This window comes from Manacus candei, unplaced genomic scaffold (assembly GCF_025592945.1).
Source record: "Manacus candei isolate 608988 ecotype Guabito, Panama unplaced genomic scaffold, ASM2559294v1 h1tg000048l, whole genome shotgun sequence".
Lineage (NCBI taxonomy): Eukaryota > Metazoa > Chordata > Aves > Passeriformes > Pipridae > Manacus > Manacus candei.
In genome coordinates, this window is record NW_026138096.1 from 15,330,979 (window position 1) to 15,347,999 (window position 17,021).

The window sequence follows — 17,021 nt, forward strand, 5'->3', positions numbered from 1 at the left end:
CACCACTATTGTCCAAACCCACATCTCCCCGTGGCTTCCAATATTTCTTTCTCTTTCAATATTCCTTTCCCACGAGGAATAATTGAAACCTCACCAAAATAAATGAGTTTGGATGGCCTCGTCTGTGGCTGCTGCTGTTGGAAGCTCCCTGGGCTTTTGTGCTCCAGAACAATTCCCAGCTGGCTTCTGGTAGGGGCTGCTCAGCCAGCGGTGGGATGGGTTGTGGGCAAGCTTAGGCATGGGCAAACTGGGAATTCCCTCTGGTTTTCCATAGTTTTTGGTCTTTTATGGAAGTACCCTGCAGGATCGGGTCATACCTGGCCGGTTTCTGGTCCCACTGGGAGTATCCTGTCCCTTCCTACGGGTGGAACAGTGGTGGGACTCAAGTGCTGATTTACTCTGAGCCTCTTGTTGTCACCTTTAGGGAAGGAGTTGTGATGCTAAGTCAGTGAAATGAGTTTTTTAAAGGCAAGATCTCCATAGGTTTGTGAGCTCATGGTGTGATCTCTTACCAGCACTGCCCATTTGTGGAAGGTGTCGGGTCAGAGGCTGTTCATTCCATGTGCTGCCACAAGGACTGTGGAAAAAGAGCATCAGGCTCCGAGGTTGTGAGGATTAGAAGGGATAATAAAGCTTTTGAGAGCTGTTTGTCAGCTTGGTTCTGAAAATACTCCCTCCTTCTCCCCCCGGAAAGCGGGAGCAGTCGCTCATGGGTGACCCTGAGCAGGTTTCAGGGCAGGACTGCTCCTTCCAGCTGGGAAAACACCAAACCTGACTTAGTTAACACTTTTCCATGCCCTGGCGTCCAGGGGACATAAAACTCCTCCTGAAAGCTTGGCTGTAACCATGTGGCATCACTGGCCCTTCCATGTGGATCCGAGTCTCCCAAAAACCCGTCGCAAGGAAAACCTCACGCACCACCTGCTCCCAGGCTGGGTGTGCTTGGAGGAACAAGGACTGAAAGGGTGATAAACAGCTGCAGGGACACAAGAATTCCCCAATTTAGGCTTTTATTGAAGGGAAGGTTTAGTTCTGTGTGGAATGTTTCCCACCAGCCCTCTCACCATCTCATCTACTGGGACGGTCTTGGCAGAGGAAAGTCCTCAATCCACCTTGGTGCTCACTCTTGTCACTGGGAATAAATATTGTGGTAATATTAATAATAATGTTATATATATATTATAATAATACAAAAGGGAAGGGATGTTTATTTCTGGGATGGAATCACAGAACCATGGAACAACCAGGTTAGGAAAGGACCTTGAGAGATCATTTCGGTGGGAAAGGAAGCCTGGATGAGGTGATCCAGTACCCTCTCCCATTGCACCTTGAAGTCCTCCAGCAGTGGGGACCCCACCACACCCCCAGGGAAGTTGTTCCAGTGAAAGATTGTTCTCACCTTAAGGAATTTCTTTCTTATATTGAAACAAAACCTCCCCTGTTGTAACTTGGAGGCTTTATGTGTCTTCTCCTTGTGAAGAGAGATCCTTCCTCCTCCTCCTTCTTGTAGCCACCCTTTAAGGACTGCGACATTGTGATGAGGGAATGTCTCTTATGGAACCAGATCCCTTCCAAGGCAGTCACAGCCCCATCCCTGGAAGTGTCCAAGGCCAGGTTGGATGGGACTTGGAGAGACCTGGTCAAGTGGAAGGTGTCCTTGCCCATGGCAGAGGGTGGAACTGGATGGGCTTTAAGGTCCTGTCTAACCCAAACCATTCTGGGATTCTGGGATTCCATAAATATTTGACCTTCATGTTTTAGGCTTGAGGAGGAGAGTAGAGATCCTTTGGGCTGAGAGGATCCCAGATCCAGAGTTATCCCTGCAGCATCATCCTGACTTCTCTGAGATAGGACAAGAGATTTTTTGGGGGGGGTTATTTATCTTAGAAGACGTGCGTCTCCCTTTCCTGCCATCTTCTACCTTGGGCATCACTTCCCATGTTTCTTGAAGCCCACAGTGAGAAGTCTAATCTGTGGACTCCTCCATCCCTGGTAGTGTCCAAGGGTCTTAGAGAGACCTGGTCTAGTGGAAAGTGTCCCTGCCCATGGAAGGGGGTGGAACTGGATGTTCCATAAGGTCCCTTCCAACCCAACCATTCCGTAATTCCATGGCTCTGTGACTCAGGGGCCAAGTATGCCAGTGCTGGTGCTGGCTCAGATCTTGTTCCCAGGGCTCTGGCAGAGCTTGCAAACTGTGTTTTGAGTCAGTTGGGGGGTTCACATTCCATTATTCCTGGCTTGGCTGAAGGAGTTTCACCCAGCTCGGGGCTGTCCTGCCCTGCCTCCCATCTGGAGGGAGTCACAAAGTCATGGCCTTGTCCCCGTTTGCCACCAGCAGTGAGGTTTTCAACCATCCTCTCCCCATGCTTGGGGTGAGGGGCTTAAAAACAAGCCTCTGCTTGGAGGAAAAGAATGTTTTTGAACGTGATGTTGCGAGGGGAGTGCAAAGGAAGTGGGTTTTGAGGTAGAATTGACGGTTGGACTCGAGGACATTAAAGGTCTTTTCCAATTTAAATGATTCTGTGGCAATGGTGTTAAAGGTCTTTTCCAATTTAGATGGTTCTGTGAGTCTGTGATTCCATGAAATGGGGAGAAAGTGCTTCTCAGCCCCTGCTTAGGAAAGCCTGGGGCAGGGCTGGCAACTGGTTCCCAGTTGAATTCTTTCTTTCTTTCCAGCATTTTCCTCTCTTGGATTCGACCATTTCAATTTTCACCATTCGGGGAAAAGTTCATATATCCGTATAAAACCAATTTTAATTTCTTTTTTAATTTATTATTTTTAATTAGTTTACCTCTCTTTTGGCATCACATTGAAACCACTCTCCGTTCCTTCGTTTTTATAACCACGCACCTGAACCTCTCTCTTGCTCTCCACAAGCCCTGCAGCTTCCTGAGCTTATCCCCCTTCAGCATCATCGTGCTAAAAGCTCCTCTTTATTTTTTTCCCCTCCTCTTCTTTTCCCTTTCCCCCCAGTGTACGTGCTGTCGAGTTTGATTTATGGCCTTGAAAGAGAGACTCTCGTTTAAAGAATTAATGGTATTTGCATATTTTATTTGGAAACTCCCCCGGCAGACCCTCAGCAGCCCGGGCGGGTTTTTCCTTTCCCTTTTTTTTATTTTTTCTGTGTGTGTGTGTGTGCCGTTCAGATTTAGCAGCAGAGGTGAAAAGTTGAAACAGTAAAACCAATAAAACCACATTTATGTGACAGATAAATCGTTCCGAGGCAGCTCTCCCTGAGCCTTCGGGCTTCCTCCTCCCCAGCCCTCTCCCCTCCGGAGCACGACCCGGAGCGCCGGCGCTGCCCCCGGCAAAGGTGCCGGCCCTGGATATCCTCGGACCTGCTGAGCCGAAAAGATGGATGTGGGCAAACAGTTGGAAAATACACAGGCCATCCGTCACTGTCGGGAGCCAGCCGGGGGCAGTCGGGCTCTGAGGGAGCTCTGGGAAGGTCCAGCTTGAGGTGGGGGCGTCTGGAATCGTGGAATGGTTTAGGTTGGAAAAGAGCTCGAGGATCGTCGAGTCCAACTGTTCTCCCAAGCGCTGCCAAGGCCACCACTGACCCGTGTCCCTAAGTGCCACATCCACAGGGATTTTAAATCCCTCCGGGGGTGGGGATCCACCACTGCCCTGGGCAGCCTGTTCCTGGGGAGAAATTTTCCTTAAAATCCAATCTAAACCTGCCCTGGCACAGCTTGAGGCCGTTCCCTCTCCTCCTGTCCCTTGTTCCCTGGGAGCAGAGCCTGACCCCCCCCGGCTCCCCCCTCTTGTCAGGGGGTTGCAGAGCCAGAAGGTCCCCCCTGAGCCTCCTTTTCTCCAGGCTGAGCCCCCCCAGCTCCCTCAGCCGCTCCTGCTGCTCCAGCCCCTTTCCAGCTCTGTTCCCTTCCCTGCACACGCTCCAGCCCCTCCATGTCCTTCTTGTGAGGGGCCCAGAACTGCCCCCAGAATTCAAGGTGGGGTCTCACCAGTGTCAGCACCGGGACAGGCACTGCCCTGGTCCTGCTGCCACACAGGGCTGCTACAATCCAGGTGCCCTTTGCCTTCTTGGCCACTTGACCTCGTGTTCGGCCACAGTTGACCAGCACCTCCACGGCATTGGAGTGTCTCTGTCAGTTTGAAGCCATTCCCTGTGTCCTGTCCCTCCCTCCCTTGTCCCAAGTCCCTCTCCAGCTCTCCTGGAGCCCCTTCAGGCCCTGCCAGGGGCTCTCAGCTCTCCCTGGAGCCTTCTCTTCTCCAGGGGAACCCCCCCAGCTCTCCCAGCCTGGCTCCAGAGCAGAGGGGCTCCAGCCCTGGCAGCACCTCCGGGGCCTCCTCTGAGCTCCCGAGCCTCCGCCGCTTCCCTGTTTATAACGACTCCCAACATTTTAATTCCACCTTCTCCCAACCGCTTTCTACCCCTCACCTTTTCATTTCCCTGCTCCTTTCACCCTGTCCCCCCAGCCCTTTATTCCTGTTCCCCACGAAGGCCTACTGGCCCCTCAGGCGCTCCGACCATGGGCTTTTCCAGGGCGACAAACTCGTTCTGCTTTGTTCGGGATTTGCCCGAGGCACGTTCGGCCTCCCCGGGCCACCAGCGAGAGGCCTTTGGTGCGTTGTGGGGGTTCCCATTTAGCGTCTACAACCGTCGCAACTTCTCCCAGCGGCCGACAAACCCTACACGGGAGGGCCTTGGCCCCGCCGCTCCCGCCTGAAAGGGGCCCGTGAAATCATCCTGGAGGTTGTCTCTTGGAGGTGCCAACCGTTGGAAAAACCTCCTGCCAGCGATGTTCAGCTCGGCTTTGGAGTTGACACAATGGCCCCAACGCACAAAGCCGAGCGGGACCGCGGGCTGGAAAAGGCCTCTTAGGTCCCGGCTAATCCGTCCCCCCCGCCAGCCCGCGGGATTGTTCCCGACGGCTTGTTTTTCTTTGCCCTGACCTACATAGTCAAAGAGAATCTTGTTGCACATTTTTGTTTTGTATCTCGAGGTCTCGGAGGAGCTAAATCCCCTTCTTGGCGGGGCAGGGCGCGTTGTTAAACAGCGCCGGAGCCTCCAGGAAAACCATGGAGACGCGGGGACAATGGGCCCTCTATGGTTCCGGCTTCTCCCGGCTTCTCCCGGCTTCGGTGGTGGGCGCCGGGACGCGCCGAGGCGGGAGATGAAGACGTCCACGCGCTTGGCAGCCCGTCCCCAAATAGAGTGGTCACAGCTGCTCTCCAAGACGGGATGTTTGGGGAGGGGGGGAGATGCAGAAGGTCTTAATTAACCTGGTTTAGATGGTGGAGGTGAAGGCTGCGTCCCATGGATCCTCGGCAGTGTCCATGTGGGTGGGGAAGCCACAGAGAGATGAGGGAAAGACACGGGAGCCTGTTCTCAGATAGAGTGGTCACAGCTGCTCTCCAAGGTGAAATGTTTGGGAAGGGAGGGGAATGAAGCTCTTAATTAACCTGGTTTGGATGGTGGAGGTGAAGGCTGCATCCCATGGATCCTCAGCTATGTCTGTGTGTGTGGGAAAGGCGGTGCTCTGAGAGGTGAGGGAAAGATGTGGGAGTCTGTTCCCAGATAGAGTGGTCACAGCTGCTCTCCAAGGTGGAATGTCTGGGGAGGAGGGGGGGAATGAAGCTCTTAATTAACCTGGTTTAGATGGTGGAGGTGAAGGCTGCATCCCATGGATCCTCAGCAGTGTCTGTGTGGATGGATGTGAAAGGTGGTGCTCTGAGGGGTGAGGGAAAGATTTTGGAGTCTGTTCCCAGATAGAGTGGTCACAGCTGCTCTCCAAGGTGGAATGTTTGGGAGGGGAGGGGAGTGAAGCTCTTAATTAACCTGGTTTGGATGGTGGAGGTGAAGGCTGCATCCCATGGATCCTCAGCTATGTCGGTGTGTGTGGGAAAGGTGGTGCTCTGAGGGGTGAGGGAAAGATGTGGGAGCTCCTGTCTGGGTTTTAAGGAAAATAAGGAAATGGGATGGTGTGGGAATTTAGAAAAACTGGTCTGTAGTTTGCTTGTCCCTCACATGACTCCTCTGGGAGTGCTGGGGCACTTGTGGAGGTGACCAGGTGGGAATTTTGGAGATCTGGAGCAGGGATGGCATGTGGGCATGTGGGACTCTTGGGGCTGGTCCTGTACCAGGCTGGTTGGTGAAGATGAAGGCTGCATCCCATGGATTCCCCAACTGTGTCCATGTGGGTGGGAAAGCTGGTTCTCTGAGGGATGAGGGAAAGATGTGGGAGTCTGTTCCTGCTCTCCAGGATGGAATGTCTGGGGAGGAGGGGGGGAATGAAGCTCTTAAACCTGTTTTAGATGGTGGAGGTGAAGGCTGCATCCCATGGATCCTCAGCTGTGTCCCTGTGGGTGGGAAAGCCACTGAGGGGTGAGGGAAAGACATGGGAGCTCCTGGTTGGGTTTTAAGGAAAAAAAAAGGGTGGGAACAGAGCATTTAGGGATCTTGGTCTGTAGTTTGCTTGTCCCCCACCTGACTCCTCTGGGAGCACTGGGGCACTTGTGGAGGTGACCAGATGGGAATTTTGGAGGTCTGGAGCAGGGACTGTCACAGTTGGCACATGGGATTCTTGGGGCTGGTCCTGTGCAGGGCTGGTTGGACTCCATGGTCCTTGTGGGTCCCTTCCAACTCAGCATCTCCTGGGATTCTGTAATTAACCCTCTTTTCCTCCCCCCACTGTTGGACCCGGTGGTTTCTCTCACAAAGGGCTGGAAAGCACCTGGGACTCCCAGGCTCTGGGAGATGCATCCACCCAAAATAAACCCCGGAGCTCCTGAGCGGATCCCACACCTCCCCAGGGAGTTCTGCTCCTTGGAGGCACTCCCAAAGCACTTGGAAGGTGTTGAGGTGGAACAAGTGTGGTGGGAGATCCCGGGGGCATGGGTCAAACTGCACCAGGGGTTATTTGGGGACTGAAGAAATCTGTGGTGACTTTGACCCCAAAAGTGTCCTCCTGCCAGGGCTGGGAGAGTCAGGGCTCTGGGGTCCTTCCCCACCCACCTTCTTGGGATGTCTCAAACCTCAAATCCACTAATTCACCCCAAAACCAGAGATAACGCAGCAGGAGTGCACTATAAATTAACATAGTCATGCATAAATCAGCATTAAATATTCATAAATTAATAACACTTGATAATTAAACATTAGCAGAACCATAATAAACAAATTAATAAAGCCTTCAAGCCATTTTTGGTGGTGAACTCCACCTGTCCAGGACCTTTGCCAGCTTCCAGCTAAACCACCTGCTCCCTTTTCCAGCTTTTTAAAAATCTTTTATCCGTTGTTTTTGGTTTTCTTTCCCTTTCCAGCTCTTGGATCTGTTCATCCAGTGGGATTGGTCGACATATTTGGCTGACTACGGGCAGCCCACGTGCAAGTACCTCCGTGTGAACCCCACAACTGCCCTGGTCCTGCTGGAAAAGTGAGTGTGGCTCCGGAATCCCGGGATAGTTTTCACCCCAGTCTTGCTTTGGCAGCTCATTCCATCCTGGTGGTGCTGGGATGGAGCAGCTTGGAGAGAGCAGGCGGCTCCCTGGGATCCAGGGAGCAAAGATTTCCCCCCCAGGTGATCAGTGGGAGCTCAAATAGGAAATTCCTGGTTTATCCCTCTGACCTGAATCCTGTTTTTTTATCAAAATTCAAGGACTTGACTGAGGGTCTGTGTTTTTATTTCACTCCTAAGCAGAGTTCTCCTTGTCTTAAAGCAAAATTCCACTGTAAAGGTGGGATCTCAGGCCCCCAAATGATTTAAAATTTGCTGGTCTGCAGGCACGAGATATTCAATATGCAATATATATCAATATTGTATTGTATTAATTATTATATATTTTTTTATATATATGTGTATATATATAAAAAATAGACATATATGTGTATATATAAAAAAAGTACACAAGATATTCTTCCAATATCTAATCTAAACCCATCCCAAATTTTGCAGTGTTTAAGAGGCATTTGGACAATGCCCTTGACAGCAGGATTCAACTTTTGGTCAGCCCTGAAGTGGTTGGGCAGTTGGACCAGATGATCCTTGGAGGTCCCTTCCAACTGAAAATATTCTATCATTATTATTATTATTATTATTATTATTATTATTATTATTATTATTATTATTATTATTATTATTATTATTATATTATTATTATTATATTATTTCTATTTCTGTTATTTCTACTCCCATCTCCCTTCTGTCGGATCCACGGAGAGGATCAAGTGCTAAAAGCCCTGTGGGACAGGGACAGTGTTTTTAGGTGACCTCCAAGCTGTCTTTGGGAGGATCCACTCCCCTCCTGCCTCCTCAGACCTGCTGATGGGACAGACGAGAGACCAGCCAAAAATGATAATTAATAATTATCCAAGCAGCTCGTTCCATGGGCACCCCACTGCTAAATCTTGCATGGAGGAACAGGCAGGATAAAACCATCATGGAATCATGGAATGGTTGGCTTGGGAGGGACCTCAAAGCCCATCCAGTACCACCCCCTGCCACGGGCAGGGACACTTCCAGGGATGCAGTTGGGTTTGAGTAGGTTGAGGCCACACTTCTAGAACATCCAAGGCCATGTTGGAGCCACCTGGGCTAGTGGAAGGTGTCCCTGCCTGTGGCAGGGAGTGGGACTGGATGTCCTTAAAGGTCCCTCCCAACCCAAATTATCCTATGAGTGACCTTGGCATGTTCCTGAGCTTTAGAGCTGCATCATGTGAGGTCCACATAACCTCCCCCTCCTCTCCAGCAGAGGAAAAGAACTCATTCCACAGCATCTTGTGGCATCCAGATGTTGCCAAATGGTCCATGGGGATTAAACTCCGGGAGTTTTCTGCGTTTAAAGCATTTTAATGCCACGGAGATGGTTGTTCTGTGGGTCCTTCATGTGTTGTGGGATGTGTTATTTAGGGACATGGCCTTGGCAGTGTGGGGTTAATGGTTGGACTGGATGATCTTAGAGGGCTTTTCCAACCTGAATAATTCTATATTTCTGTGATTTCCCAAGCTGACATCCTGGGCCATCCCACCCTTGAGGGAAGCACCAAAGATTCGTGATGCCAAAGCCTGAGGGGTTTTCAGGGCTATTGGCAAAATGCTAAAATAAAGAGCCATCAAAAATCTGAGCCCTTGGACACGAAGCAGCTGGAAGAGCCAGGGAATTGGAGGCAGGCAGTAAGCTGGGATCCATGGCAGTGGCTGGGAAGGCAGTGGGACAGCAGGAGAAGCAGCTCCACGCTCGGTGATGGTGTTAAGGAGCCACCAAACCCCAGCTTGACTTGCTTGATCTCCTCTAAAGGGATGTCATTTCATAGTCATGGAGTCATGGAACGCTTTGGATTGGAAAGGACCTTAAAGGTCATCCAGTTCCCCACCCACACCTTCCACTAGCCCAGGTTGCTCCAACCTGGCCTTGGACACTTCCAGGGATCCAGGGGCAGCCACAGCTTCTCTGCCCAACCTGTACCAGGGCCTCCCCACCCTCACAGGGGAGAATTCCCTCCCAGTATCCCATCTAACCCTGCCCTTCTTCAGCTTAAGGCCATTCCCTCTTGTCTTATCACTCCTTGCCATTATGGAAAGGAATCTGAAGGACAATCTTCACGTATCCAATTGAATTTATGGAGAAACCCCCGGTGAAATCACCGGGTTGGCACTTGCATGTCCCTCATCCTTGTGCCATTCCAGCTCTGCCCTCTCCCCACTCGGACTTCAGGCCCTTTTGGGGGGGTCTCTGTCCATCACCCACCAGCTCCAGCTCTCCTGAGTGTCCTCCCTGAGCTCCCCAGCCCTCGAGGCAGGGGGGAAATTCCGATCCTCTGGCTCGTTCTGTGACCCGTTTCCATCCTTATCTCTTTTCCCAATGACACATCTCTCCCAGGATACCCCGAGTGTAAGGACTCTGCCTGCCTGGGCTTTCACCCTCACCTTGCAGTGCCTTGATTGTTTGGTTTAAATGGAGCACTAAACGATGGAAATGCAAACTGCCTTTGAAAACGGGGCCCTCCGGGAACTTTGGCGTCTCAAATGCACTAATTAGAGCTAAAAGAGGAGCTTTTACTCCCTTCCCTTTTTTTTCCTTATAGATTAATTTAAACAAAGCTTGGCTCTGTTGAAGGGGGTGTTTGTTGACAGGGGTGGGGACGGAGCTGAGCTCTCTCTTTCCCTTCCTTTCACTTCTCATCCCGGCGCTGACGTTACAGACCCGGGCTCGGTCGTCCCAGGGCTCCTCTCAGAGAAATGGAACTGTGAATCTGCACAGCACAACCCAAATCCTGCAGGATTCAGTGTCCTGGGGGGAATTTAATTCATCAGTAAAACTTCATGGCTCAGTGCTTCTCCCTTCATGTGGTGTCTGGAGGAACCAGCAGCTCCCATCCCTGCCAGGCTTTAACTGGCCCACCTGTGGGTTTGTTGTGGGATCAGTGCTCCAACTGCAATTCCTTTCCATCCTGATCCCGTGGTTTTATCCATCCAGCTCTCCTCTAATCACTCAAACACACACAAAGGTTTTCTTGCATAGAGCATGTGTTGCTTCAAAAATACTTCCTGGACCTGAACAGGTCCCACGGGGTCAGAGATGGCTCTGAGGATGCTCAGGATCCCCTTAGGGCAGAGGATGTCCTGCTCTAAATTCCCTGTGTTTCACCTGGGAATACCTGGAGCAGGCAGGGATGGAGAGTGGTGGACACAACGTTGGGAGCAGGTTTCTGAAGGTACAAGTTGACTTTCAGCACCTCTGATGTCCCCACATAACCTGAGAGAGCTCTCAGCTCTCTTGGTGTTGCTCTTTGAGACCTCTGGAGCTGTTCAGAGCTGTGGAAGTGCCCAAAATTCATGATCCTGGGACAGGTCTAACCCGGGCAACTCCAAACTCCTCTTCCCACAGGCACGGTTGCTCCCTGGTTCTTGCAGGGGAGCAGCTGGAAGCCATCTCTGGCAAAAAAAACCCCAGGGAAAATAAAGAAACAATCCTTATTTTGCTGAATTCAAGTGCTCCAGGCTATCCAGTTACTGTAGGGAAAGCAGCTCCCTTGTAATCCCATGTCTTTGGGCATTTACTACTCCAGTAAATTAGCCTTTGGGATAAAGTTGTTATCCTTGTTTCCACTTCCAAGCTGGATGTTTTTGGGAACATTTCAGATTCCCTTTGGCTCTTTTCAGGAAGATTGAACCATGAAAACCCTTGGATATTTTTTGTGCAATGAGTGAAATGATTTCAGGAGCTTTGGGTTGTGCTCAATTAACCCCAAACCCCCCGGGGCTGATCAAAGTGCCAACTTCCCAGGGAATATCAGTCCTGTGTCCCCGTCACTTTAATCCTTGTTTTTGGTCTCCAAAGCCAAAAAAACCAGGATTGTGGGATGCATCCAAAGCCCCTCAACCTCTGCCAGATCTGATTTACCCAGAAAATCAGGTACAGAGCAGGGTATTATGGAAGAGCTGAGCCCCAACCAGTTGGGTGATGGGAGGTTGGTACCTTCAGGAGCTGCTCAAGGGTTGATCCTGGTGGGGAGGTTTCCCTTCCCAGACCAGTGTGTTGCTTCAAAAAAGCTGGATTCCTTCCTTAAATATCAATTATTTCATGTTATAATTAATATAAATTATATATATTAATATAACATATGTATTGTATATGTTGGGCAACCTTGGCTAGTGGAAGGTGTCCCTGCCTGTGGCAGGGGGTTGGAACCAGGTGCTTTTAAGGTCCCTTCCAACCCAAACCATTCCATGATTCCATATAATATTCTAAGTTCACACCTCCAGACCTTTCCAGCCTCCACAAAAGCCTCGTGCAACGCACCCTTTCAAGTTAAACCCCTTCATCCCGTGGATTTGATGCTAATTTTTTTAATTTCCTCCCGAAATTACGTCTCTGTCGTGCGCCACTTCAGAAGGGACCTGTTTGGAGGGAGAGGCTTTAGGGCTTCATGGATTTTGTCACAGTGGTGACACTGATGGGGATTTGTGAGAGCAAAAATACCAAATGTGCCAAGGCAGAATGAGGCCCCAAAATGCCACAGAGCCCTCAAATTCAGGCGCCTCCTCACCGAACGCTCGAAATTCCCACATGATTCTCTCCCAGGGCTCGGGGGGTGACGACCCCTTGTGCCATAACCTCTTTCTGCTCTGCGCAGGATGAGAGACACGAGCAGGAAAAACAACGTTTTTGCCCAGTTTCGGAAAAACGAGCGGGACAAGCAGAAGCTCATCGACACCGTGGCCAAGCAGCTCCGCGGCCTCATCAACAGCCACCACTCCTGAGGGAGCTGGGCACCTCCTTCCCAAAACCCCCCCCTGGACTTGGGATCCTTGTTGAAAGAGAATATATGTATTTTTTTATTCACCTGTAATATTCCTGGGACCTTCCCCCTCCTCCACCCCCCTCCCCGTTTCCCGAAATGCTCCCGGTGAAACAATCCCTGGGAAAAGAGGCTCGGAGGGGGCGTCGGGAGGCTCCTGGGATAAACTCCTATTTTCAGGGGTTTGGAAAGCCACTGGGAAATCCTAAAGCCTGAGAGGGAAGCTCACACCTGGGCTGTTTTCTTGTTGGATCAACCAGATTGAAGGGATCATCCTGCTTTCCTTTTGTTATCCACAAAAAACGGAAGGAGGAGCCGCGGTTTGGGTTCTTCTCATGGGCTCTGGTCAAAGGGAAGAGGGTCACCCCTTAATGTGTCTTGCCAGCTGGTGGTTTGGATTTATAGGTAGGAGAAAAGGCAAAGTGATTTCCCAGTTTTTCTCCTCGTTTTCCCCTCTAAGAGCTGATTTCCACCTCAGGAGAGGGAGATCCCTGGGGATCCCTGGAGCTGCGACCTTTTCCCGTGTGTCCATGACCGGCGTGGCCACCCCTGAGCTCCTCCACCGGGACCTGCTGGGGTCTGTGGACCTGTCACTGGGTGCAGAAGGGCTTTAGAGCTGCCTCATTAATTAGATTTGGAAAGGGAGAGCCAAAGGATAACCCGGCAGGGTGTCCCATGGAGCCGGATTGGTGCTGGAATGCTGCTGGAATTCGGGCAACAGGAATGGAGGGGTGGTGTAAAACTGAGCTCTCCTGATGTCCAGGGCACTGCATTCAGGGGTTTTCCCTCTCTTTTCCATGCTAGTGTCCCATCTTTCCTCTCCTCTTGATGCTTCCATGGGGTAAAGCTCCTCTGCTTCCCTTGGTTTGCTCCTTGGAGCAGCCCTGGATGGGACGTGGAGTGGGAAGCTTGTGGAATTCCCAGCATGGAGTCAGCAATGCTCAGCCCCCATCCCGGCTCCAAAGTGCCTGTGGACAAAATTCCCCTCAGCTCTGAAGGTTCCCCAGGATGCTCTGCTGGAATCAGGCAGCTTTTGAGGAGCAGGGCAACATTCCCACCAGGATTTTAGCTCCGGGGTTCAGGTTACTGAGGGGGATTTTCACCCTTATCACCTCGTTACCCTTTTGACTCCCGAGTCCTGCAGGTGAAAACTTATCCAGCCACATTCCCCACCTCCCAGACCCTCATGGTAAAGGGAATTAAAATCTTCCTGGGGGATGTTACAGCCCATTTCCCACCCTCTGGATGCACGAAGGGGATGAGGCTTTATCCTCTCTCCTTGTTCCTCAGCGAGAGTTTTGGGGGGGTTGTTTTGTTTTTGGGAAGGATTCGTGTTGCTTAACCCTGGAATTGAACAGGAATATGGTCAGGAATGACCTCCTGGGGCTGTTGTCCTGCCCCAGCCGCCTCCATCCATGAGGACCAAGGGATTATTTTCATTAATAAGAGGGAAAGCCCATCCTGGCATTGTGGTTCCTTGGTTTTGGAGGGGGATCAGAGGCGAATTCCTTTTTAATACCCCTTGGAAGGACATGGAAGGAGGGTGAAGGAAAAAGAAGCAGGTGAAGGAAAGTTGGTGTCACGTGGCCAGAAATGGATCATCTTTGTAGACAAACCCCCAAATGACCCAGCAGAGGCTTCCAGGGGGACCAGAGGAACTCAGTCAGGCTGTGGGATAAAGGGAGAAGGATCGGGATCCTCAAATATACGGAAGGGATTTTGGTGGACGAAGCATCTGCTGCCACCCTGAAATTCCATTTTTGCCTTCTGTATCCCATGTTCCTACAAGAAAACCTCAACACAGCTGGGCCTTGAGGCAACACCTTTTTTCTAAACCCCATCCCACATCCAGGCTCTCCTTCCCATCTCCATCCCAGAGCTTCAATTCCCAGAGGGGCAACACGGCCGTGCCGTGCCCGGGGTGGGTCCCTTCACTCTTTTAAGCTCTTCTTGGAGAAGTTGGGATTGGGATCCCACAAACCAGCTCCTGGCACTCCAGACATGTCACTGGGAAAGTCACATTTGGCCAAGGGAGGGATTCTGGGTGTTCCTGATTTCGGGAGGTCAAGAGCCTGAACCGCGAGTCGCAGCCCCGGGATGAAAAATGACATTTTTGGTGCTCTGGTCCTAATTAACTTTTTGTTCCAAGAGATGCGGCTCCATCCCCTTCCAAATAAAATTAATCTTTGGAACAAATTGCCTAAAGAGCCCTGGAAGACATCCCAAATCCCCTCTAAGTCCCCTGCTAATGATAGGGATCCTCCTCTGGGGATGGAGTTGCTCAGGAGGGAAAGGGAATTTCTAAGGAGGGTGGGAAGAGGGAGCAGAACCCTCAAGTGAAGATTTGCAGCCTCCCTCCCCCCCAAATAAATAATGCTGCTATAACCCCTCCCTCCCCAGGCACTTAAAGGGTTTGAGTTTTTAAGCAGTGGCTGTAGAAAAAAAAAAAAATCGGGTTGTTCCCCCAGTTTTTCCAGCAAATATTCTCAAAAATATTCCAGGAAACAAAACCAACAAACAAACAGCACCAGGTGGGGGGAAAAAATACATTAACAAAAAAAACCCACCCAATTTTGGCTTCCTGGGAAGCATCTGCACTTCTTATCATCTTGTCAGGCAGCCCAAGGGTTGGGAATAATTCTATGTAAGGTGGGAATTTGCAGCCCAAAGTGTATCCATAGGTGAGGGGAGTGTTCTCCCTGAGCCATCAGCGTGTGTGAGAGAGAGGAGGAGGCTTTTCCTGGGTTTTTTTTGGGGGGTTTATTCCAAGGGCTGGAGTTCAGGTCAGACGCCCTCAGCGATTTTTGCACTTTGTTTTGGATCCAAGCTCAGCTCCCGGCTCGGATGGGGCCGGGAGAAGTTTGGCTGGTGCTTCATTCCAGGGGCTGCTTTGGGCTCGTTTCCTTCAAAATCAGCTGCTTTTGTGCTGCTGGGAAGGTGGAATTTTGGGGCAGGAGGTGTGTGTGGGGTGGGGGGGAGTCTGTGCTGGCCCCAAACTGGGAGATGCTGGGAGGCAACGTGGGATGAGGAGGCTGAGATGGAGCCAGGGCTGCTCCGGTGGCCTCTTGTGCTGGAGCTGCTTCTGGGGGAAAACCACCCCTTCCGAGCAGTGTCCAAACCCCAGGGAGAAACATCTCCACCCTTTGGATGTTTCCTACCCCTGGCTGGCTTTTCCCTTTAGTTCTTGGTTGAGTTTCGTGCTTTTTTTGGGACCATGGAGTGGTTTGGAGCATGGGAACACCCTCCCAGGCCCCCGTTGGGTGTGTGTCCCACCCCTGGGTGCCACAGGGCTGGTGGGATCTCTGTGTCCCATTCCCTACAGCTCCCCACTCTGTGCTTGTCCCACTGCTGGGGAGCTCGAAGGGAGCACAACTCCCAAATAAATCTCATCCCAAATGCCTTCAAGATGCTCCCAGCCCAGCTGTCCACTGGGAAATTTGTGAGTTTTGTGGGAACCGACCCAAATTCCCCGGGATCTGGGTGGGATTCACCCCAAAAGTGCTGGATGGAGAGGGGGAAGCTCAGCCTGGGACTTGGGGACCAGGTGATTTGATTCATCCCAGCTTTGCTGCTCCTGTCTCCAACTCCTGGATTTAGGAATCTTTGCATCCATCCCCCCCTGCAGCTCCCCCAGTTTTCTGGGGGGGGGCCAGCACCCCAAAAATTCCACGGGCAGCTCAGGCTTCTGGAATGCTGTGTGTGCCGAGCTCTTTCTGCCTTGGCTCATCCCTCTGATCCAGTTTTGACAGGAAAACACTCCATCCCAATCCCTGCCCCATCCCAATCCCTGCCCCCATCCCAATCCCTCCCTGTCCACAGGCTGCTTGGGTTGCCTTTTCTCACATTTTTTTTTTGGGGGGGGGGGAAGGCCGTGATTTTGTAAACTGACGTGGTGAAAAAACAAAAAAACAGCTTTTTTTGCACAAGTCGTTGCACAATAAGGGGAAAGTTTAGTAAATTAGGTTTAACTTTAAAGGGAACACATTTTTGGTTTTGTTTTTGTTTGTTTTTTTTTTCCTTAAAACTCACTAGCAGAGCTACTGATTAAAAAAAAAAAAGAGAAGGCAAAGAGCTGGACTGATTAAGGAATGGACTGCATGGTTTCCAGGTGGAATTGCTTTAGAATTTAGCATGTTGAATTCCAACTGTACATTTATCCTGTTGTAACTTCTATTAAACAATACAGCAATTAACTGTTTAATTAATCCAAGTGCCTGTGCATCGCTGGGAAGGCTGGAAAAAAAAACCCTAAATCCTAGAAAAAGATAAAATTCAAGGTCTCTTTTGGACAAGCAGCAGAGATTTGCTGTTGGAACACATGGATTTAGGGAGGATCCCATGGGAGGCAATCCCTGGATGGGCACTGGCTCCCACAGCCCGTGTGGCATTGAGACACTGAGCTAAAGCCAAGTTTGGCCTTATTTGGTGATTATTTTAATTGGTTTCTATCAAAAATTCTTAATTATGAGGGTGGGGAGGCCCTGGCCCAGGTTGCCCAGGGAAGCTGTGGCTGCCCCTGGATCCCTGGAAGTGTCCAAGGCCAGGTTGGATGGGGCTTGGAGCAACCTGGGATGGTGGAAGGTGTCCCTGCCCATGGCAGGGGGTTGGAACGAGATGATCTTCAAAGTTCCTTCCAATCCAACCCATTCTGGGATTTTAGGATGATCCACAAGCAGGATTAAGGCCAAGCCTTTGCTCTCATTGATTCCATGGAGGTTTGCAGATGGGGAAGGTAATTCCAAGTAGGAATTAACTCCT

The 17,021-nt window shown here is 50.9% G+C and overlaps 1 protein-coding gene and 1 long non-coding RNA gene across 3 annotated transcripts in view; one reads left to right on the forward strand and one right to left on the reverse strand.

Annotated features, from left to right (window-relative positions):
• The window catches only part of EXOC6B (exocyst complex component 6B), a 329,969-nt gene extending 315,220 nt beyond the window's left edge, over positions 1-14,749 (forward strand). For both annotated transcript variants that reach the window (XM_051798180.1, XM_051798176.1), the window contains 2 exons: positions 7,286-7,398; positions 12,099-14,749. In XM_051798180.1, the coding sequence (XP_051654140.1) occupies positions 7,286-7,398; positions 12,099-12,225 (240 nt within the window). In that variant the 3' untranslated portion in view covers positions 12,226-14,749. The remainder of the gene's footprint in view (positions 1-7,285; positions 7,399-12,098) is intronic.
• Positions 334-3,653, reverse strand: LOC127475993 (uncharacterized). The gene is made up of 3 exons (XR_007906449.1): positions 1,922-3,653; positions 1,400-1,524; positions 334-1,132 (listed from the first exon to the last, which is right to left on the reverse strand). It is a non-coding gene; the product is annotated as an uncharacterized LOC127475993 (long non-coding RNA).
• Positions 14,750-17,021: the final 2,272 nt, after the last annotated feature.